The sequence below is a fragment of the Gadus chalcogrammus genome, chromosome 20 (assembly GCF_026213295.1).
Source record: "Gadus chalcogrammus isolate NIFS_2021 chromosome 20, NIFS_Gcha_1.0, whole genome shotgun sequence".
NCBI classification, from domain to species: Eukaryota; Metazoa; Chordata; class Actinopteri; order Gadiformes; family Gadidae; genus Gadus; species Gadus chalcogrammus.
In genome coordinates this window covers 9,752,372-9,776,620 of record NC_079431.1, presented here as the reverse complement: position 1 = coordinate 9,776,620, position 24,249 = coordinate 9,752,372, and the positions used below count along the sequence as shown (strand labels likewise).

Sequence of the window (24,249 nt, the reverse complement as noted above, 5' to 3'; positions counted from 1 at the left end):
TAAATTCTTTGGTGTGTTGGAACAAAAAATAAGGGCATAAAAGACAAGCCTAAAAATCTTGGAAACAATAATAAAATATTTTTTTGAAAAAATGCAAATTATCATCCAAACAACAACATTTATCAAACATTATGACTGGCAAATTGACCCCAAAAAAAAGAAACGAAAGAGAAGAGAGGTTGAAAGAGCGAGAGAAAGAAGGAGATATAGAGGTTGAAAGACTAGTATGGACAGATGGATGGACGGAGGGCATAACTTCCCCTCCTCTCCTCCCCTCGGCCCCTGTGTGAAGCCTTTCAACAGACAAAGCCGACGGAGCTGGGGCTCCTGTGGAGAACAGAACTCTGCCACCATATAAACGCCCTGGTATGATTTCTAGAATTGGTATTCCTTAGAAACGTCTGGAAAGAAATACTGAATGACAAACTTTTTTTTGTTCCCGTTTTTAAATTGGTACTGGAACATACCTAAACCTTTTTTGACACGGTAGATGGTAGATGTCTAGAGATAACACATAAGAGATGGCACAGACAGATAAGTCAGTTAGTATTATGCGCAAATAAAAATATTTTCTTCGTTAGAAAATGCAGCGCTAATAAAAAAGAAGGACTTTGACTTAGACTGGTGTAGTCACAAATGACATGTTTAACTTAAAACTTTCTTTTTTTTTCGTTATAACAAAATAAAGTGATTATAGTGTCTTGGCAACAAATCGAACAAAGGTGAACGAAAAAAAAAGGTATAACTGTCTACTGCAACGCATGAAGTCTACTCTTAAAATAACTTGGCATCAGAACAGAACTGAAAAGCCATGACACTGATTATACTTGGTTATAGTGTTAACTTACTAGCAGCATGTTCAAATCCCAACGCGACAGTCAGACTGTCTAGTTGGGCCCTTTTTTGCAACCAAAAAACAAAAACATTTAACCAACAATACGCTTAATACTCCCTTTTCAATCCGCCACTGTTTGGAGACTTAATAAAACCACGTTTGAAAATGCCTCAGGAGAACCAGCTTATAGGAAAAGCAAAATCATTCAAGTCGGTAGTGTGAAATAAAAAACAACAACAGGTGCACCGCGCAATCACGGCCTCAAGAGATGGAGAATGGCATTTTAAATTGAAACGTGTGGATCCAAACACACACTCATGAAAAAAATAATACAAAAGACACTGCTCTCCCATTTCACTGATATGTTAATAACCCTACCCCCTCCCCCCTTTGAAAAGTACAATGTCTCCTAAACAAGATGATGAAGGCAGGCATTGAGATGGCGTCAAACAATATAAAAACTAGGAAACTGAGCAACTTAAAATTTCCAGTTCCAACCACACTCAATGAACCAAATCTGCACTGAGATTACATGATGCGTGTTGAAATGCTGAAAAATACCAATCATAAAAACCAAAGACTCAAAGCAATTTTATGCTCCCAGGTCATTGGTGAATTCATTTCATTATTTTTTTTTTCTTGCATCTTTCTCCGCTAAGAGTCCTTATCCATACTCTAACAAAGTATCACTAGTGGCGCCTGACACAATATCAATTAACTTCAGTGGCTGCTTAAGCCGAGCTGAGATTTGTAAACCAATGGAAGTGAATTGAAAGTCACCATTGTCCATGTTTTTCTCTTCTAAATAAAGATGAACTATCGGTTGCCGTGTCGATGGTTTCCCACAAAAGCACACCCTACAGTCTTGAAATTGAGTGCAGACATGTACTGAGTAGTACGGCAGCGATCTCCTTTAACCGTGGCCCTCGTGTGGCCAAACACAACTATGGCATGTAGTGTATATACAAACTCCGAAATCTAGAGAATCTACAAATACTTTCTATATATAGTATACATACATAAATATTATATACATGATATGCACAGTAGCCGGAGTTGAACGGTGTCACACTCCACTTTACATAGATATCCTACACCGTCGTCTAAGAAAAATGTCACACATTTATTTTTACTAGATCTATTTGTCAACTAAGCCAGCCCCCCCCCCCCCCCCCCCCCGCCCTCTTTTTGTTGTGTTTCTATTCCTATGGCAACGTAGGGGTAACCTCCGCGTTCCAGCCAGACCACGTGTGGTAGGAGAATGGCAGTGCACCTATGGCGAGCGACGGGCCCTAAAGCTGTGACCTCTGTGACCCTCGCCGGCTGCGAGCCTGCGGCCTCGGGTCGTACCAAGTAGAAGGGCAAACGCAGGGGTGGTGGTGGTGGTGGTGCCTCCCCCGCCCCCTTCACTCCTCGGCGGCCTGGCTCTGGCCGAAGGGCACGGCGACGGCGTGCTCCTGGGCCAGGGCGGCCAGCTCCTTGAGGAACTCGCAGAACACCACGGCGCAGTAGACGGCGTTCTTCACCCGCAGCGCCTCCGCCTGCCGCTCCAGGCTCGAGGCCCCGCCCCCGCTGCCGCCGCCGCCGATGCTGGGCCCGCCTCCGGAGCCGCCGCGGAACAGGGCGCTGTGCAGTGACTGGCCGCCGTCACGCACGTGCGCCAGGGCCAGCTGGGCGGCGTGGCGCGCCCGCGTGGGGCTGTTGGTGTGGCGCAGGATCAGGTCGCCCAGCGACGGCTTGCGGCTCTTCACTGCAGCGGGACAGGAAGAGACAAACCCAGAAGGGGTCAGAACAAACGACACGGCGAACTGTTGCCTTTGTGGAGATTTTAACGACATGCAATTCAACGTGACAATTATCTTAGGAGAGTGACTCATTTATGATTCCCCGGACGTTGGACGTCTGGACTTAAGTGGTCCACTCAAGGCAAGGCAATTTTATTTATATAGCCCTTTTCATACACGAGGTAGACTCATAAGTGCTTCCCATACAATCAAATGAAATAATAAAATAGATTAAGGTCAACAAAGGCAAGGTAAAAAATTGCATACAATCAAATTAATAAATAAAATAAAATAGCAAAGTTAAGAAATTCATTGTAGAAAGTTCAATGTATTTTAGATTTAGCAGAAAGCTACAGCAAACACAAAAGTCTTCAGTCTTGTTTTATAGGGGTCAGAGTTAGGGCAAGTCTTAAATACTCAGGGAGTTTATTCCAGGTATTTGTTGCATAGTATTTAAATCAAAATCATAATCATCATCCACTCATGATAGGATGATTGGCCATGCCGCTGTTTTCCCTTGGAGACGAATGCAGAGTCCTTATTTAGCGCTGACCCTGATTTTCCACCTTGACGCTGCGCTCAGAGCTCCCCCAGTTACAACTGTGACCCGCTGAATGATGGCCTCTGGAATCACGTCCAGTCAGATTACAGCTTTGTTAGCCAAATGATTTTCTTCATTTCTATACTTAAATACATGTTTATATGATTCGCCAGCCGCTTGGCTCGATGTGTTGACCGCTTTGGTCCATGGAATGCGATGAAACCGGCCAATGGGCTGCCTTCGTTTGAGAACCAGGGAGTGGATGGGAGAGCTTCCGTTAGGGTCCGATCCAGGCCTCGAGTCACAATGAGCTGACTTTGGCAGTGTCCTGCGGTTGCTCTCACACTCATTAGTGGGTGCAGTATGGGCCCAGATGGTCCAACAACACCCCCTCCCCAACTCACCTGCATCGTAATTTTTCTCTGCCACCATCAAAGGCTGACAAGCTTCAGGGCCAAGAAGGTTTATATTTACATGCTTGATTTATAATCTGTTTTTTAAACATCCCTGTGTGTGTGTGTGTGTGTGTGTGTGTGTGTGTGTGTGTGTGTGTGTGTGTGTGTGTGTGTGTGCTCTCACCCAGTGAATCTGAGCGTCGCAGGGTGGGCACTGCCGTGGGCGACTCGGTCCAGTCCACCTTCCCCCGGGCGGCCAGGTACCGCTGGGCCTTCCTCAGCATGGCGGGGAAGTCCTCGTGGGACGCCGCAAACGCCTCGATCCGGTTCTTGACCGAACCAAGGACCTGCAGGAATTTTTTTTTTTATGGGTTTGAAAGCTAAATCTGTTTTTTGCACCTCAACCCAAACTTTGAGGTGCAAATGTGTCCCTGTCTCGTCAATGGACTGCCTCGGGATGCAACGAGGTTGGAATATGGCAGCGATAAAGCTATTACCTGTCTGTTCTGGGCTCAAGGGGGCAGCCCAGAGAGAACAGTGCACCAAGGACAAGGTGTTCTTTAAGTGGGTCAGATTCCCAATAGCTTATAATACAACACTACTGAAAGAGGAGCAGCATGCACCTCTAAACCAATCACACTGATCTGCAAAGTGAAACAGAATATGAACTCGCAAGATCGAGATAGTTTCACAAAGCTACTGCGACATTCTTCTACTGTACATTCAACTCCGGACCATAGGTTTGGTGCAAGCAGCAGATCACAATTAGTATCAAGTAGAAGAATGTCACAGTAGCTTTGTGAAACTATCTCGATCACGCGAGTTCATATTCCGTTTCTCTTTGCAGATCAGTCTGGTCTCGATACCAGTCAAATGTATTCCAAAAATGTAATTTTGCTAGAAACAATAGGTGGTCGGGGAGTGAGTTTAACTCCTGACTAACAAGCAGTGCCACAGTCTGCCAAACAAGAACACAAAACAACGAAGGCAACAAAGGAAAGTGCATCTATCTACCGAGCAATCAAACAGTTTATTTTTCTCTTTTAAAGATGAATGCTTCACTCATGAAGATACAGGAAGGTATGGGAGAAAGAGAGAGCGAATGACCACGGGCAGGAATCGAACCCGGGTTTCGGCCGTAAGGACCGGGCCTTAATGGCTCGCGCCCTACCCGGTGAGCCACACTGTACAAAATATACACTGAAATACACTGAATAAAGAAGTCAGGAGATTAACTGAAATCTGCACGGAAGGCATTTCTCAGATTAAAAAACGCGGGGGGGGGGCATACCTGGAGGAGGGACTTGACGCTGGGCTGGAAGACCATGTTGGTGTTGAGCAGGAAGGAGCGGAGCAGCGGCTGCGGGTAGCAGGCCAACTGGGCCACGATGCCCGTCAGCAGGATGTTGACATACAGCGAGTTCTGGACCATGTTCTCCAGCTTGGCAAACAGGACCACCATGAACGGGCCTGGCAGACGGAAGCACAGTGTGGGCGAGATGACAGATTACGTTACAACAACAGGTGTGTTGGCGGGCGTAAAACTAGCTTTTTTTTTTTGTTTACGCTGATGAACAGAGCCAACGTTGTAGGGCTGCAACGATTTCGGTTACTAATCGTAGAGTCCATCCGACAGAGAAATGTATTCGATCTAATTGTGATAATTGATTCATTGTTTAGGTTATTTATCCAGTACAATACCAAAACATTTTTGCTTGATGCTTCTTTGATTCAAGTATTTGGTCAGGATCATTTCGTTTTTTTCTTGCATACTTACATTATATTGCCAAGGAAGCCATGTGCCCCCATAAGACATAATTTGTAGTCTGGGAATTTTTAAATGGCATTCGCACTATTCCGGACTTTTTGATCTTAAATGATGAATGGATTAACAGACTGAGAATATTTGTCTGTTGTAGCCATATCATATCATAGCTTGTTGTGTAGGTAATTCTCCTATACCTTACAAATACTGAGACTGAAATACAGTCTAATTAAAAGATAAAAGGAACAACGCTGGTCTCCTTCTTACACTTTCTCCATCTTGCAATTGGCAAGCAGACAAATGTATTTTTGGAACAATGGAAGTAGATGTCCATTGTTTGTCCATTGTCCAATAATAAGTATCAGATCCCAGAGGAGTCCTTTTAGTTTGGCCAGCAGAAGACACTCATTTCGGAAATGTTTCGTAAGCAATTGTGTTTAAGCCATCGTGGTATTTTCAAACAGTAATGACTAATGGTTGAATTGGTCTTGAGAATACTGTTCTTTAGATGGGATACTGTAAGACTAGACAGACATTTAAACATCAAAGTTCAGGACAGATATTTAACTGTAGCAACAGTTTGTTTAATTAGGTCTTCCCATAAAGTGATGATCCTAGGATATTTCTATTTAGTTGTCATAGCGACACCTTTGGGCTAAGCGACATTGTTCCCAGGGATACAAACTCTGTCACCACCAACCAGCAGATCTTAACATTCATAATGCTACAAACCCGAGTTCTTTCATCAGTGGACCATAGGTTTAGTCACCAGTCACATGCATCGATTAACATGAAAATCTTCCAGATGAACATTGTAATGGTAGATTAAAAATTGCACATTTTAGTTATAATGGATCTCCTACAAAACTACATTCCATCACTGCCCCGCCAAGTTGAAAACTTCATAAGACAACATATCAGTGTTCCCGAGTTCACCAGATTCTCACCTGTGTAGGGCTGGCTGGCAGGCTGACCCAGAGGTCTGGCAGGGCTGCTCACCACAGAGCCAAGCACCCTGACCTCGCCTCCACTCCCCAGGGTAGTCTGATCTGTCTCCGGGGGTCCGGACAGCAGAGGGCCTCCCTCCTCCTCCTCGTCCTCGTCCTCCACCTCCTCCTCGTCCACTTCCTGCTGTTGCCTTGAGGCCGGAGGGCGTCTGTCGTCGTCCGGCGCTGCGTCTCGGCTGCGCGCCCTCACCCGGGCCTCCAGCTCGCTGAGCTCCAGGTTGAAGGCCTCGATGCTGATGCCCTGGCCGTTGGAGTCCCCGGGCAGCAGCTGGTCCGCCGGCGCCTGCTGCAGCAGCTCCTCCATCAGGCTCTCCACCGACTGCGGCCTGGGGTCCAGGAGGGCCGGCTCAGGTAGGAGCGACGCGGCACCGGGTGGTTCCGCCCCGTCGACGTCCACCGCCGCCGGCGCCGTTGGGGTGCGAGAGCTCTGGGCCGGGCGGGGCTTGGCCCGTGGCGCCGCCGCCGCCGCCACTTCGTCCTCGCTGAGGTGGCCGTTGTCCTGACGGTGTCGGGGTGGGGGCGTGGCCGCCGGGCAGCGGGCGAGGAGGGAGGCGGAGCTGTTCTGGGTGGAACCCTCGTTCGAATGCTGCTGCTGCTGCTGCTGCTGCTGCTGTAGAGGAGGCTCCCCAAAGTCCCGCTTGACCTTCTTGACCTCCATCCCTCTGTCCCGGCTGTCTGACGAGAAGCACCCTTCCTCCGCCGGCGCCGCGGTGCCATTGGACAGCGCCACGGGGTGGGATGACGACGACGATGTCGACGGCGGCGGCGGGCGGCGAGGGGCCGAAGAGGAGGAGGAGGAGGAGGAGGCGGGGCGGGGGATGGCAGCCTGAGAGTCACGGGCCGCGGGGGGCACCTCGGCGGGCAGGAAGAGCGGCGGCACGGCGCTGGCGAGCGGCTCCTCCCGCTGCAGGCTGCGCTTCTTGGAGCGCGGCGTGAGGCTGATGCAGTGGTTCTTGCCGATGGTCACGTCCCACTCGCCGCTGTCCCGCTCCGAGCTGCTCCACTCCGAGCGCGCCGCCGCCACGACCGCCGCCCTCTGCTGGCCGGGGGTGTCGCCGCCGCCGCCGCCGGCTCCGCCCCCCTGCTGGAACGAGAAGTGCTCGTGGGAAACGGCCATGGAGGGGTTGCAGGCCGTCAGCGGCGGCAGCAGCGGCGGGGGCGGGGCGGCGCCGGGCGCCGGGTTCTCGCCGTCGTAGGGCGCCGACCAGTCGCGGCAGGCCCAGGAGCAGAGCTCGATGCCCCGCCGGGCGTCGCGCAGGTAGTCCAGGTAGCCCGACTCCCAGTCCAGGCAGTCCACCGACACCTGCTGCTGCTGCTGCTGCTGCTGCTGCTGCTGGTGCATGGGGCTGTCCGGGCTGTCGGGCGGGCCACCGCCGCAGCCGCCGCCGCCGCCCCGCGGAGACGAGGGCACCACCTCCGCGTTGGTCGGGGTCGGCGGGGCCCCTCCCGACACCCCCCCGCTGCTCTGCTGGCGGATGAAGAGCGCGAGGCGGGACGGGGTGCTGGGCCGCGGCTGGACGGGGGACCCCGCGCTGGGGCTGCTGAGCGCTGAGGAGAACACAGAGGAACAGACTCCATCATCGGGAAACCATTAGCACAATTATTTGGATCAATATTGAAACCACGATGCAATGCATATATTCAGCATTTCTCTCAAAAAAACACTTTGTACCTGGGTACTTTGAAAATACCCCTAGGAAAAAATAAACCCAATTTTCAAACCGAAAATAATGTACAGATATCTACTTGTTCTGCAATTTCTAGGAAACAATTAATGAATAAAATAAATATACTAAGTAAAAAATGTATTATGTTAGTTTGGAGATCGTTTGACCCAAAAATCATATCATTAATTACATTAATTGCACAACCCGACTTCAATGTGATTCACGTGTTCTGGCCCCGAGTCCGTTGTTATAGTAACAGTAACAGAGGACAAGGAACCAAGAGGTATGAACTAGGGTATCTGATCTCAGGCAGCACTGAGAGCCACCCCCGGATGTCTCTGTGTGTGTTCATTTCCTGAAACAGCATTTTCGGGCCTCTTCCACTGGCTTACCTTTCCCCCAGAACGCAACGTCGTCCTCCCGTTCACCAGGGGGCGCTGCACTCAGCCGGCAGCATTCGGGGATGAGGGACAGGAACTTGTCCGCACACTTGCCGTACACGTCGGCCTCTCGGACGGCCCGGCGCTGACTCAGCATGACGTGGGTGCAGGGCAGTAGATACCTGGGGGGGGAGGATACAACAATGGGACACCTGGTATAACCTTCAGTCGGACATTGGTCTCTTTGAGGATCTGCTTCCAGTAGAGTATCGTTTTTACATTTTCAATACCGAGGTGCTTCCTCTTTTGGTACTTTACGTTGAGTGTTACATCTTTATTTAAAGCCGTTGTCGGTAAGACTCGAGATTTGCAAAGAGAGAAGCAGAAAAAAAGCAGAAGAGAGCTCGGTTCTAAAAAAACGAAACAACCAAATCAACTTCTTGCTTGTCGAGGCACCTGTCAATCACCTGTGATGGCAGTGACAAGGCAAGGGTCAGCAATTCCTCAGAGTGGGAGCCCAGCCCTGCCACTAGTTTGTCTGCGGGGGTAACAGAATGCCAGGTGGGTCGGGGATTACCTGAGAACCAGCTGCAGCATGAGGTCTTCACAGTTGAGGGAGAGGAGGGTCCTGAAGAGGCTCAGGGACACCATGCAGAGCTGTGGGACACAACCACGTTACTATTGTTACCTTGCATGCAAATCGCAACACATAACAAGTAATAAAATGCAAAAGTAGTTTGGGCAAACCCAAAATAGGATGGGATGCGTCTTGAGTCTTCTCAAATGTGTCATGAAATGTTTTTATGAACCTTCTTGTACAAGGTCCTGGAACAAAATATAAAGAAAGCCTTCGTGTATCAAATCTAGCCACTTAATATAGTAGTTGTACTGTGTGTTTTGTATTTGCTCCGCTGGTAGAAATTTGTGTGAACTGTCCACAGCCACCGGGCAACAACGTTGACGCCCGAGAAGACAAAACACACCCACACCCACCCATCCACACACACAGGCCCTCAACACACTCCCACTCACCCTCGAATTGCTGCTGATGCGCGTGAGCAGGGTGTCCAAGATGGTGTCGTTGTCGTGGCGATGCATCAGGATGAAGCGCAGGAAGGTCTTCAGCAGGGCCTTCTCTGTGATGCTGCGCAGGAACAGCTCAAGGTAGGCCGTGCTGGCGATCATCTCATCCACAGACGACTGGACGCCGGGGAGGAGAAACGGAACCAACAGGAGAAGTCAACGAAGGGTAGAGATGGATGTGAATGAATGCCGTGTATGTGCGTGGAAAGGAAACCAGTATAATCGGTTTAGTATGACGTGATTACATGGATGAAGGATGTGTGTCGGCCATCAGAATTTGATCTGCCATGGTGTGGGTCATTCGAGGACGCTTCGATTGTGTCATCGATGCTATTTGCAGTTGGAATGTACTAGACACCTGGCAGACTTAATCTTAACAAGTAATCATTTTAAACAGGAAATTAGATGCAAATGACTTGTTGGCCTCAAGTTGGCCTTAAATGGCATCCTCGGTATGTTGCTTTTTGCAAGAATTTAATTACTCATGCTGCACATACTTTGGCATCATATGGGTGGCAGGCTCAACCTTTGCATGCAACACATTTTCACATACACCTCTAAGAAGGAAGCCTTAACCGTCGACCACTTCCTGCCCCAGGGCTTTCTCGAAGCACCCTAATGTTTAATAGAAAGTCGCCGCGATGCACCTTTGTTAAGGGGCGTGGCCTTCGTAGTCTCTGCTTTGCCTTAATAGGGCATAAACAGCAGGTCACGCACTCTGCGTGAGGAGGAGGAGAAATATGTACAGTGCATGAGGTCAATGAATACGTCGTCGTGTTCATGCTCAGATGCGGTGACAACCAAACCAGGCTTAAGTGATGACCTGACCCCACCTCCCCCACTCGGAGGTTGGGACAACCTCCAGAACCGCTAGTCCCGACCACCGCCCCCCCACCCCCTCCTCACCTTGTGCAACGCGGGGCCCACCACAGGCACCAGGAAGCCGTTGTGCAGGTAGTCCAGCAGCTGGGAGCTGACCAGCGGGTGGGACACCTGCACCACCGCGTTGCAGAACTCCAGGGAGTTCATGAAGAGCACTAGGGACGACACGCCCATCCAGTCCTCGCGGCGCAGCGCGTGCCAGTCGTCGCCGCGCACCTCGATCTTCCTGGGGAGGGAGGAGTAGAGGGCGCTGAGGCCCGTGGCCAGCACCTGGGGGACGGATGGAAAACAAGGCCGGTCAATCGGGGCTGGGGGGGAGGTTATCAGGTCAACGGTTGGCGAGACGTGACGGTTTAGTCCTCATGAGCTTTTTGGGGCCGGTCGTTGTTGGCGACTGCAGAGGGGCCGTAGTCTTGTACAACCATCCCTGTATGTACATAGTATGTAGATACTAGCTACTTTCAGACATTTGTGAAAGTCCTGATATTCTCCTGATATTCTCCTGATGGGCCGAATGTCTGAACAACGTATCCTGACATTTGCATTGAAATTCTCCTGAAAAAATTCTAATAGACATTCAGGTACATGGTGTTTTGATCGGGAACAGATCAAAACAAGGCCTTTGGCTTTTCGGCCTAAGGGGAATACATCCCAGCATGCTTTAATGGTGGTAATGGCGGAAAAATTGTCTTTAACAGGCCGGGCATCATCAATGAGCTGAAGAGATGAGCTGAATAACACACCAAGGCACACCCCCCGAATACACTGACAGGAGTGCTCCGACCTGGGGGAACTGAAAGGGAGGAGGGCGTGATAGATCAAAGCATCCTCTTGATGAGAAGCAACACCTCACTCACTAGAACCCCCCCCCCACCCCTACCAACCGCATCACCACTCGACTCAGTATCCATCCCGGCAACACATTATGTAGAAAGGAGACAGATACCGCACACAGACACACACATAATAGATGGGTAGAAGGATACATCACAACTAATATTTTTCAGTGGTAGTGAGAATGTGCTGTGGGCTGAGTGGACAGGACGGGACAGGACGGGGGGAGGGGGGGTATGGAGGGAGGAGTAAATAGAGCGAGAAGGATGTTGCTAGCGAGAAGGGGAGCGATGCTCTCGCAATAGGAGGCAGCTGTGGCCCTAGTGTTTGGTGCTTTGGCACCTCCTCTGGTCCTTCTGCCCGTTAAGTAGGTCAGACCGACACTCATACATTATTCAGCGTACGTGAGGGTGTGTGTGTGTGTGTGTTTGTGTGCGAATGTGTTGCGAGGGCGCATTGGCAACGAGCGAACGAGGAGATATACAGTACAGGTAGAGGGGGCAGGGTGGGAAGAAAGAAATTTCAGGCAAAAATCATACGCGTGATACACAAAGCCATGGCAGGCGGCCATTATCTTAGCTTTTTGTCAGTTTGATATATACTATAGTTTCCTTGGTTGAAGTCGTGCAGCAGTCGTGCAGCAGTCCAAAGAAGCCAGAGTATGTATTTTGGAGTAGGGCTAGCCTAGCGTTCGACAAACTACAGCACACATTGGTTTTGGTTGGTCCTTTGCAATCTTTACCCATGAACCTCAACCTCCTCAGAATATGCACATCACAGAGGACCTCACATGGTTCAGAAGGTCGGCCTATTCAGCCACCACTGCCTGCACACTAGAAAATTCAGTCAATGTTCTTTAACAGTTTTCTATTGTATATTTAATGTTTGATATGTATTTAACTAATTATACAATATATTTTATTTACTTTGTAGTGTGACTGCGGCTACTTTTCTTTTTTTTTTTACACTTTGTGTGCATCTTTTAAATGAATTACCCAGTTTTGGATTGTGCATTTAACCGACTAAACGTTGGTTTAAATACACAATCCAAGCCTGGGTCAAGATGACATTTAAGGTTGTTTTAAAGATAAAATGAGAAAAGAGTTTTTGAAATGTTATTAGAAAATGTGAGCAAAATATCTGCAAGCATAAAGTCGAACATTAAGTACATCTGAGAGGAGATTCGTATCTAGCTGGATGCACACACACACACACACACACACACACACACACACACACACACACACACACACACACACACACACACACACACACACACACACACACACACACACACACACACACACACACACACACACACACACTTCCCTTTTGTTCATTATCAGCTGCCATCAGTGCTGCATCAGCCTGTGTAAGCAACATAAACATACACCACACTCGCATAAGAAAAGTCTCACGAAACCTGTTGTTGAAACCATGGCCTGATTAGATTAGCACTGCAAGTCATTACATTGCTGTTGGACATTTGCACAATTTGTCGTTTCGCTGAGTTCCAGTGATGAGACTAACTAATGAATCCCATCTGTAGTGGATTTCGATCCAAGTTGAACTTGGATGAAATTTAAATGTGATGCCAACTGTCGCCCAGGGCCAGATCAAAGTTCCTAATGATGCCAAGTTGTCAATGACGTAAACAAAGCCTCCATCGCCTATTGGTATTGTTAAGGCAACTAATTTTCAGTTATTTTCAACACAAGAGCTTTACTTACAATGTCAACACTTTACAATTAACTTGTCTGCGGTTGTTGTCATTCAATCACATGAATATACCTATATATCCAGAACTGCTAATGTTTATATTATTTTTGTCTGTATTTATTTTGTCTGTTCGTAAGTTAATACCCTCAAAGGGACAAATCAAGAACTTGAACTATACCTACGCCACTCAAGAAAACAACAACTAACATGGAGAGAGACAAAGACAAAAAATGGGCAGGAAATGAATAAGTGGAGGGATCAAGCCTGAACTCCCCAGTTCAGGATTTCCTGGCATCACACAGGGTTGTAACGAGTCGTCAACACCAAAGACCAAGGACACCATTTCCGCTATGCTCACGTCGGATCCGGCAGTCCTACTAGGGATTAAGCTTTCAGAAGGGGATTTTAATACATGGATTTCTACAGTGGCCAGTCCACAAAGCTGTTGACTTGAAAGCTTTAGAGCTAATTTCCAAGAATGTGGGTGTTCCGATATGATGTTTTATAATGTTGTTTACTAGTGCTGTCTGAGTCCGAGTTTGCCATTAGCGCTCACAGAAAACACACAAACATGAAGCGAAAGAACTTAAACCGGTCACCCAGATTCGAGCTGGTCTTCGGATGATTACAAGCCGTTGTGATGTCAGAAGAGGCCGATTTTCGAAACGGCTTGTAATGGCTAATCACACTCACACCTGGTGGTACAATATGTGACCTTTAAGTCAGGTATGCGAGCGTACCGCTGAGGCAACACATCCGAACCTGCCCCAAAACCACCTCCCTGCCCTCCCCCATCCACTGACCGGGCAGAAGTAGGAGTTCTCGGCGATGTAGCGCGCCACGGCCTGGTGGCTGGCCGAGGCCGCCATGACCAGCAGCAGGGCGTCACGCGCCTGCTGGCCCATGGCGCCGTCGCGGTGGATGAAGGGCACCAGCAGGGAGAAGATCAGCAGGTTGGCCGGGCCCTGCTGGATGGGCGCCGCCCGGAAGAGCATCTCCAGCACCACGGGCTGCCGGGCCATGGTCACACACACCTGGTTGGGGGGGGGGGGGGGACTTAGTTAGGGAAACGGCAGGGTTTAAACTCGCTAGTGGGCTAACCACGTAGGTTAACAGATTCTGCGACCCAGGTTCAATTCCCACCTCTGGTCCTCCTATTCTACTTTGCATTCCCTCCCTTCTTCAGCCCAATGTCATGTCTCTCTTCATTGTCCTGTCTCCCTTCACTGTACTGTCTCTCTTCACTGTCCTGTCTGTCTCTCTTCACTGTCCTGTCTCTCTTTACTGTTCTGTCCCTCTTCACTGTCCTTTCCCACTTCACTGTCCTGTCCCGTCCCTCTTCACTGTCCTGTCCGTCCCACTTCACTGTCCTGTCCGTCCCACTTCACTGTCCTGTCTCTCTTCACTGTCCTGTCTCTCTTCACCGTCCTGTCCGTCTCTCTTCACCGTCCTGTCTCTTTTCACTGTCCTGTCCCTCTTCACCGTTCTGTCTCTCTCCACTGTTCTGTCTCTCTTCATTGTCCTGTCTCTCTTTACTGTTCTGTCTCTCTTCATTGTCCTGTCTCTCTTTACTGTTCTGTCTCTCTTCATTGTCCTGTCTCTCTTTACTGTTCTGTCTTTCTTCACTGTCCTATCTATAATGGCACAAATTTATATGTTCAAAAAGGCAATGCATAAATAATAAAAATAAATATATTTCACAATGTTTTGCATTTTCTTTAAAGATTGGTATTTTTTCAATGACTGCAGGCTACAGTGTGCACTGTCTGTGTGCCCGTGTGTCCGTCCTGTCCGTCAGGGTCCCCTACCTGATTGAGCAGGAGCACGAGGCTGTTCTCCAGGGCGGGGGGGCAGCCCAGCTGGGGGTCGGCGCAGGCCCCCAGCAGGCCCAGCAGCGGCTGCAGCACGGCCATGTGCTGCAGCAGCGGCTGCTGGGACTGGCCGATCAGCATCTCAAACAGCTTCAGCAGCGCCCCCTGGCTGTCGGGGTCCAGGCCGCGCCGCAGGTGCCACTGCACCAGCCGCTCCAGGATGCCCTCCGTGACCACCAGCTCCAGGATGGGGCCCGGGGCCGGGGGGCCCCCCGCCCCGCCGCTGTCGGGGCCGTCCCGGGGCCGCTCCTCGGCCAGCAGGCACAGCATTTGGTCGGTGTGGTTCCTCACCGCCGCCAGGTCGTCGCTGGACGACGAGGGCTCGCGCTGCTCCACCACCCAGGACACCTGAGGAGGAGAGGGGGGGGGCAGAGGAAGAGAGCACCGTGAGAAACCGCCCGCGTTTCAGTTTAGTGAGTCATTCTTTTATTGGCTTCACAGAGGTGGAAGAAGAAGGCAGATAATCTGTTCCACGGCCTGCAAGTTTACGCAGGATTGGTTGTGCAACTTAATACCATAAGCTACGCGGGGGGGAAATAAAAGAAGACTTGGAAAACGTTGGCAGGTTGGGTCGGTTGATGGAATAATTCTTCTGTGTAGCAGTATGCGGTGCCTCGTGTCAAATACTACTAAGGTGAGAGCACGGCCTACGACAGAGCCAGGCCACCTTCGGTTGGATAGCCACGCGGTACGCAGACACACCTACTCGTAACATAATGCCATCTTCTAATGCACTCACATCTGAGTGGAAAGTGCATCTCCTCCCACCTCCGTGTCTCTCTCCGACACACGAGAGTAGAAGTAATCGATAACATGGCAAACCCTGAAAGCATGCATCAGAGTAGCCCGCCGCTTCGGTCCAGTCCTGAGACTCTGAGCATTGATTTTCGACAGGCCGATAGCAGGGAATGTAGCCAGATGCCATTAGGGCAGTTTGAATCAGCTACATGCTCTGCAGTTATGAGACCGGCCCGAAACAGCCCTTTAGGGGAAGCAGTATACTTTTCAATCATTACTGAACAAACCCTGCTTCATACGTGAGGTATAATGACCTTCAAATTCCTGTTTAATAGATGATGTTGAGCCGTCCATTTATTTGTGTTTTTTATTCATGATTTTGTCAAATCAAAGAATCGATGAATGTGAATCCGAATCAATTCATGGCTTCGTCATCATAGCGTGCGTGTGCATGTGTGTGCGTGTCCATCTTCACCTGTCTCCAGTGGTTCTCAAACACCATGAGGCAGGTCTCGGGGTCGGCGGTGCAGGGGCCCGCGGGGGCCGCGCTCCGACCCGACCGACCGGCGGGCCCCCGGGGGTTCAGGCGGCTCAGCCAGCTCATGCTGGACGGAGCCTGCAGGGCTGGGGGTGGGGGATGGGGTGGGTGGGGGGGGTTGGTGGAGGAGTAGGTCGGAAGGCCTGTGAAGGCGTGTTGAAGGCCAAGTCCAAAATAGGGCGCTCACGTGTATGGAAGGGGCCCCCAAAAGATAGAGGAACGGAGGGGGGTGGAAGGGGGTCCAGAGAAGGATATAAGGAAGAAGGAGGAAAGAAAGGAGACAGGAGGAAAAGGGAGGGAGAGAGAGGTAGGGGAGGAAGGAAGGAGGGAGGGGGGGGGGGGAGGAGGAGGGACAGTTATCTATCAACCAGGAGAAGGTAAATACAGAGACCGGTAGAGAGAGGAGTAGGGGGAGGGGGAGGGATGGGGTGAGAGGTTAAGGATGGACCGATTCTTCCTTGTTGTTGGGAGAGGCCGGTGAACGACTGGCAGCAGGGAGGTTTTGGCTTAGGAGGTCTAAAGGTCAGCTTGGGAGGTGGTTGTGGTCCACTCCCCGGCAGGGGGGGGGGGGGGGGGGGGGGGGGGGTCAGCTCAACTCTGCAGATCCTGTCATCCAGTCTGAAGGCGACACCACTCCATAGAGGCGGCCGGACGGAGCCACTCTACTCTGTGGGAGGGAAAGAGCAAAAGAAGGGTAATCATTAACAACTTCACATGAGTACGTGTCGTGTCGTGTCACCTGCACTGAGGTGTCCTGGTCCACAACGCCAATGAACATGCAAATACACAGATTAGAGCGGAGTTTCGGCTAGCCCTTATTTGGCTGGCAAATGTGTCTGATACGATTATATTATGATACGCGTAATGAAATTTGAATTCAAGCATTCAGAAAACCTTCCAAGGATGGACTAACAAACCCTTATCGGTCAAAACGTTTTCTTTTTTTTTTTCCTAACATTTCCACACCTTCTCTCTGGAGTCCAGAAATATGACAACAACAACAGCAGCATCAATCCGCCATGACCATGACTATGACCAATAGCTTCCAATTTGTTTACAATGGCATGGTTTGACCGGCAATGTGTTGTTCACCTCAGAGCTCAAAAACCTTGACCAGGAAACCTTGTCCTGAAGGAGAAACAATGTCATATTACATAACAGGCTGCTGGTACCGCTATGATAGCTTCCCAGATATGCACAGTGCGTATCTTTACTGTATACGATGTGAGGAAGGGCAAAACAAGGGACTAAATATCAAAGCCCTTTGGCCTAAGCTGGGCCGCATGAGGTAAGCAATGGGGGCGGTGGTAGCTCAGGAAGTAGAGCGGGTTGGCTGGTAACTGCAAGGTGGCTAGTTCACTCCCCGGCTCCTCCTACACCTCACTGTTGAGGAGTGCAAGGCACCTAGCCCTAACTGGCTGTCGCCTTGCATGACTGACGGCGCCGTCAGAGTGTGAATGTGTGAATGAATGGGTGAATGTTAGGCAATATTGTAAAGCGTTTGGAGTGGAGTGGCCACTGGTGAAAAAGATGCGATTTACCAATGGAGAATGAAGGGTAGCACGAGCAAAGGGAGCAATAACCACTGTGACTGAAGAAAAATGTCAACCATCATTGCAATTAACATCAGATGCTGGATGCAAGATACCATGAGAAATGGACTTTAATTAATGTGTCGGTTTTGCATGGAAAGCTGGTGCAATATGCATTTCGAAATGTATGGGCATTAATGGAAATGTTTTCCTTCATAGCCATTGTGTATGGGGAATATTAACATAAGAAAACAATTACACCGACAGAAAAAAGTTGGCACATGATGCCACTATGGAAAAGTTGGTTCAATCTAAAGATATGAAATAAAAGAGACAACCACTGAACATATTAAAATTGTAGAAAATGGTACGCATAGGCCGTATTATAACTTGATATTCTCCCTTCCATCCCTCCTTTCTTCCTTCCTTCCTTCCTTCCCCAAACACACACATCATACGTATGCTGTGATAAACTGAGGAAACAATGCTCCACAAGACAACAGCACACCACTCAGCAGGGCAGGGCAACATTTGGTCTTGATCAAGAGCCACTGGGAATTGAGTATGCGTTGTACTGTTTTTGGACAATGCTGCATCTTTGGCACCCTGTGTGATTATTTCAACATAAAGGTACTTTGGCCAAAATAAACTAAAGATTGTTTTCAGAAGGATTTTTGATTTTTTTGAGGAAGACCGCTGAAGATAGTTTTTTTGGTCAAGGGCAGTTGTCGGTGCCACATACCAGCAAGTCTAGTGCCAGAACTGAGGCTGAAGCAACCATGAGCAATGTTTTCTAACCATAGCCCTGAAAGAGCCCTGGTACAGGACACTAGAGGAAGATGACAGAGAAGCACTCTAATTCCCCAGTACGCCCCACCCTGAACTTCCAGGAAACAACTAGCTGGGAGAAAGAGGGAGGGACGGTTGGTCGGTTATTTTCCAGGAGTCATGTGGGGATCGCTTGGCCTCTCTGACATCAGTTCTGTGTCAATGGGCTGGGGCATTCTTTAAGAAAGCAAACAGCCGTCGGCCAAAACTGAGAACAGAAAATCATAATTGGAAAAATAAATTTAGAAATGAGCTTCACTTTACCCTTTTTTTGCCTCATTACGGAAAGAGAAAACAACGAACTCACTGCACTATGTCCTTGCTATTGCCCAGCTAACTTTCTAAGCTGACTGGAGTCAGGGCTTGAGGAAGAGGCAAACTAGCTCCGCCTTTCAAAGAGCACACTGTTTAACGGGAAAAGGTGCAAAGTCCACCTTCGTAAGACGCACAGAAGTTTTCCTCCCTGGGGCTACACCCATACCGACCGTAATGTAAATGTGTACCAACTATAATAACGTCAGTCCCGCATGAGCCAAATTAAAACACACATTTCAGTTAAAACACATTTCAACATTTTATGTAGGCTAAATAAAATATATTTATTTACCTTTTTGAATAATTAAAATGCATGAAAGTATCAGCGTTTTCCCTGAAATATGCTGTGATCCTTTTGTCTTGCTCTATATATCCGACATGGTTAACATTGATCGGCTTTTATTGAGTTTCTTTTGATGGCTTAAGTGGACGTAACAAGATGAGATCGGCGCTACTGCAGATATGGTCAACCTGATTAAAGCTGCTTTTTAAATGACTCCCATTCATTGTGTCCATTCTTCTAATATCCAAAATGACAGTCGAGCAACACAATATCGTCCCTTGTAGTCTTGTTTATTTCTATCAATTAGAGTTCGCCTGGTGCTAGCCAGACAGCTTCTTGCGCAAGGCCTAACATTCGATGGCACGGTAACTGTAATCATTCTGCATGGCCACGCACAGACCAGTGCCTAACCCATTCCAGGGGAGTGAGGGCACACTGTGCTAGTCACCTGTTGGGACACAAGGCTGAGTGGTTCACAGTTAAGGCCAGCGACGAAACCTGTGGTGTGGATGCAGGTTAAGTTAGGTCACATATTTGTTTGTTTGTGACAGGCTAGGCTAGGATAGTCGAGTTGAGCCGAGAGTGGAATAAGAACTGCACAATTATTTGCACTAGATTATTTGATAAGATATTAGAATAAGAATGTGTCTGGTTTATCACAACTCATATATTTGCCAGTGATCAGTGATCAAATTCTAACGATTTAATGGTCGTTGTCTTTGTCAGACAAGCTATGTAAAATCAAAGTGGATTAGTGTACACGAGGTCCGTACTTACTTGACCCGCCACACATAATTGGCATCAGAGCGCAGTTCCCAGCTAACGAATGGACTGGAAATGACAAGCAGCGTTCAGAATGTTTGAGTCACGCAAACCAAAATGAAAAAGTCACGAAGGGTCGACTATTATAGGCATGGAGCAGGTCAGTTGCAGACCACCTTGTGCTGAGATAACCACGGCGGCATATACACCACGTTTGTTTTGTACCACAAAATGGAAGGACAAATCAGAAAATAGGGGCCCGATTAAGTGATGGAGCACAGGATTCTGAAAACTCCCCACAATATGCAGTGTACCGATACTCCTGGCTATACTTAGCCCAGCAACGGATCGGGAGTCAAGAAAGTAGGTTACCCTCATAGGATGCCTTCACAATTTACATGGAAACCGTGGCTTGTAGAGGGAAAAGAAACGGGGCTATGAATTAAACAAGCGACCGTACCTGAAATGTAGCTGGTCAGCAGCAGGGTGGACTATTTCTTCATGTTGGCCCTGATGGAGGGAAAGGGAGAGGCATGGCCTCAGTGGATCTTGGGATTTGAGGTAGCCTGGGACCGTTCAAACTAGGATCTGGACATGTACCTGCATGCAACAGATGTGGAAATTGACGCTGTGTAGAAGGGACGTGGTAGCACAACATCTTTTACAGAGTTCATTCCAATGATCAGTTTATCTACTTTCTTATCCTTCTCCAAGTAGAGGATTGGTGCATATTAGTGGGGATTAAGGAGCATGTTCATTATTTCACTGCACAATTCTGAGTGGGGAGATTAGAAAAACCAGCTCAAAGTGTTAGTAATGGGTTCTCCTGGCAGTGGGAGGACAATGATGGCCAGTTGCCTGGCTGATTTCATTCAAACATTTGATTGATTGCCTTTCGAAAAGAAAAAACCTGTGCACACAACTTTATTTTATAACCCTTGCATGTTTAGCAGTTTAAGTACTTGTGCCTTTGCCTGAGGAGGACTCTGTTTCGGGAGTGTAGTTAATTATTACCTTTAATAGACAACGTTCTTGCAAAGACAATGCAAGGGCTCCTATTTTATCTCTAATGCATTCTTCGGTCTCTAAAACCTATGTGAAGCAGGGTGCATCAATGGATCTCAAATGAGTTGGTATAGCTAGTAAATACTACAGATATGTGTTGTTTTCACTCAGGCAAAGTTATTTTAGCAGTAATAAACCAAGAAAGCATGTGTAAATGACTGCAGACTGGAGTTTAACAGAGCATCCCTTGTACTGTGATCAGCTTTCAGTTAGCCATGTAAAACCAAACAAACAAAAGCTCTGAAGGAGTGGGAAGCATTGTGCCTTGATTCGGATCTTGAGATGCACTTCTTCTCTCTTTAGTCAAACATGTCCTCCACTCTAATGTATGAGGCTCTGGCAAATTGTTCAAGTAAGGCCAAGGTAGCAAGTTAATTGAAGCTAGTATAATCTGCATCCTTGACGCAATCCAAGTGGTTTCCGCTAGGCTTTCTTGTGTGTTCAGCACTACATTTAAACTCCATTATTTCCTATGGTTTGTAGGTTGCAGGAATGGTTTCGAGATGCACTGAGCAAATCCAAAGTGAGTGTGATGATTTGGCTTCAAAGCTCAATCTGGTTGAACTTTAGCGGTTGTTGGTCAGGGAAGGTTGAGGTCACAGAAGAGCTTCACATCCCAAGACCAAAACCCCTGCCGCTCATCCAGCCTGTGTACTTCATTAAGAAAACACTACAGAAGAACAGAAGCAGCCAGAAATCCAGTAACTGCCTAGATTTAAACCCAGACTCCCCTTATAGATTGAAATGCTTCATTTAATGTAGAGAGAAAGTAGAGTTTCATCTCATTGGATGCCGTTGTAAAAAGTCACAAAACAGGATTGTTATGTATCTGACATAACCTTTGCTCCATAATGTGCCTTCGGAAAAAAAATAAAACTGGTAAATGATTTCCACCCTAGGGGAAAACTTCAGAACCATAAAATGCAGAACAGGTTCCAAGTTCACTTGCAGGTTCCAGTGCCGGCAGCTAATCTGCTTAACCAGGGTATCTTTATGTTTGCAAATAAGTTGGATGAGTGAACTGCAAGTTACATGTCCACACATGTCATTCATCAGATCTAGCATAACTCCATTAGGGGCCATCTGAGAAGCATATGCCCTTTCAATATAAACGGGGCCTTGTTATGACAAAAACATTGGCATGCTCTAGTTTGGCACAGCTCTACTTTCTTTCAGCTTCGGGAGAAGACCGTTATTCCATTCTCCAGTAAATAAAAGGAAAGCAGAGTGAAAGGACTACAAGCTAATGGAAATTCTCTTTGTAAGGGTTTGATAGTATGCCCTCAGAAAAACAAAGACAATATTGTGTCTTTACAGAAGTAGAAGCAAGCCCGTATAATGCATTTTCGAAAGTGATGCTATAGTGTATGCATGTACGTACAATATGTGTGTAGGCATACATATTGTTGTATGGATGTATGCATATATGGTGTGTATGTACGTATGCTGTGTATGTGTGTTTGTATGCATGTTCTCAGTAATTTAGAATGAGTTGGTGTGAGTACACACATTTGTTACATTAAAAAAGATGATAGAAATTACAAATAATCAGCGGATTTCATTTAGAAAAACAACAACATATTAATGTGTAATACCCAACAATCGTTTACGTGTCACATGATGATGAAAGTCATCAATCCCCGCACTGCATGTACAGTTCAGATGCAACATTCAGATGCATGGCAGCACACATTGCCCCTTACACAGAGCTGTTACAGTAACCATCCAATCCACGATACAGATTTGATGGACGATTTGTTTTGTGATATTGCTTCCAAATACTTCAACTGAAAGCCTTAACGTTATGTCAACTAAGCAAAAACCCGTAGATGTCAACAGTGTGCCCGTTATTCAAACCAGCTCGGCGCTGCTAAAGCCCAAGCTACCAGAGGACTCCCTCAGAGGTACAGCTGACCTGGGAACAGCTGCAGTACTTTTCTGCTGTTACGTTGACACAGATCACATGCAGGAGTGTCTTACCTTGAATGCCCACGGGTTCTCAAGTGTCGAGGGTCCTGTCCTGAAGAGGGGTGGAGGGTGTAAATTCCCCAAACCACGGCTTCTAGTTAGCTTCACGCTAATGCGGCTAGTAGCTGGCTGCTTGATAAATCCACCAGATCAGCCCAGCGGTCGGACGTTTAACGCGGAGATAAACGGTCGTAGGCAGGCTCGCTATCCGCAGCCGATGCGCTGACAGCAACGACGTAAACAACCACTTCTTCATGAGACATGCCACGCAGTCTTGGGCAAGAGATACACATCTCCTTCAGTGGTTTCCCAGTCACTCTCCCTTTTCCGCAGCCATCTTACTTGGATTCCGCTGTCACACAAACACCCACACGTAGGGGACGCTATGACGCGCTATGTGCACGGATGTGCGAGCCACGGTCGGGCTGCTATGGTGAGTCCGTTGCATAGAGGTGAGGTCCGTAGGAAGAGGCCAATTTGATCATAAGTGAAGGGAAGATGCGTCAATGTGTAATTCATACACAATGAAAGTGTAATCCGAACCATTGAAATCACATCAATAGGTCCACAGAGGAATTACTCTAATCCAGTGAATGATTCCACGTTTGGGACTGGGACAGTAGCTATCAGGCCAGAGTTTAGGCCTAACGTAAAGATACATTTCATCTTCTGGCCGTTTTCCATTTAATCAAATGTTTGAACATTAAAATGTTGAATTGTATGTATTTTATTATGATTTGCCAGTAACAGTTTGAAATAAAAAGGCAAGGCATTAACATCAGAATGAGAATCAGAATTTACTTTATTTACAGAACGTTTAACACATACAAGGACTTGCCTCTGTGTTTGGTGCATAGTATATCACACAGTGTTGTAGGTTACTTATTGCAACTTCAATGTATCGTAACATTGTGCTGTGACCTTGAAGTAGGATGCTTCATAGTTTGTACATCCTCGGCAATGGCCTGCACAAAACAAACACAAAAATACACTCGCCTTTGGTTCTAAAAAAACTCAAAGTGCCCTCACGGTGCCTCTAGAGAAAAGGACCCTTTGTCATTGTCCTCTGGAAGGCCCTATAGAGAGAACATTATGTGTTCCAGTGTGCTCCAGAGAGCCCCTATGTCAGAGAAAATATTGAAAGGTTCCCTCTGGCTTTCCCTCTGACTGATAGATGCCCTCTATAGGAAGCCTCTGGTAGAGAATGAATGAAGTTCCCCCTAGACTGGGGTGCCCTATGGTTTTAGGTGTTCAAGACATTTCTCCCGCTCCAAGAGGTCTCCTCCCCCTGTAGAACAAGTGAGCTGTAGCATTATAGGATGTGTTTTAATAATAAGTATGTATATATGAATACTAGAATGCAATAAGTATATTACAGGGTAATAGTATAGCAAATAAACAAAATCCCATTATATCCAAAATTCAATTATGTGCAGACCGGACGCTCGGGTATCGCC

General features: G+C 47.9%; 1 protein-coding gene and 1 long non-coding RNA gene across 2 annotated transcripts; both read right to left on the bottom strand.

Moving 5' to 3' along the window:
• Nucleotides 1-2,003: 2,003 nt before the first annotated feature.
• On the bottom strand, nt 2,004-16,105 carry fhip1b (FHF complex subunit HOOK interacting protein 1B). The gene is made up of 11 exons (XM_056579872.1): nt 15,977-16,105; nt 14,701-15,111; nt 13,696-13,926; nt 10,364-10,609; nt 9,407-9,574; nt 8,952-9,031; nt 8,387-8,556; nt 6,268-7,875; nt 4,847-5,025; nt 3,740-3,902; nt 2,004-2,585 (listed from the first exon to the last, which is right to left on the bottom strand). The coding sequence occupies exons 1-11, from the start codon at nt 16,103-16,105 to the stop codon at nt 2,242-2,244; spliced, it is 3,729 nt and encodes a 1,242-aa protein (XP_056435847.1). The 3' UTR covers nt 2,004-2,241.
• A 514-nt stretch (nt 16,106-16,619) lies between these two features.
• LOC130373833 (uncharacterized) lies at nt 16,620-23,141 on the bottom strand. Its single transcript, XR_008893545.1, has 3 exons — nt 22,805-23,141; nt 20,220-20,359; nt 16,620-16,706 (listed from the first exon to the last, which is right to left on the bottom strand). It is a non-coding gene; the product is annotated as an uncharacterized LOC130373833 (long non-coding RNA).
• Between the last annotated feature and the right edge of the window lie 1,108 nt (nt 23,142-24,249).

Coding starts and splice junctions, on each gene's coding strand:
- fhip1b (XM_056579872.1), bottom strand. CDS start 16,105: ATGAGCTGGCTGAGCCGCCTGAACCCCCGGGGGCCCGCCGGTCGGTCG. Junction 10,610..13,695: donor AGAACTCCTACTTCTGCCCG/GTCAGTGGATGG, acceptor TCCGTCCCCCAG/GTGCTGGCCACGGGCCTCAG. Junction 9,032..9,406: donor GCATCAGCAGCAATTCGAGG/GTGAGTGGGAGT, acceptor TGTGTCCCACAG/CTCTGCATGGTGTCCCTGAG.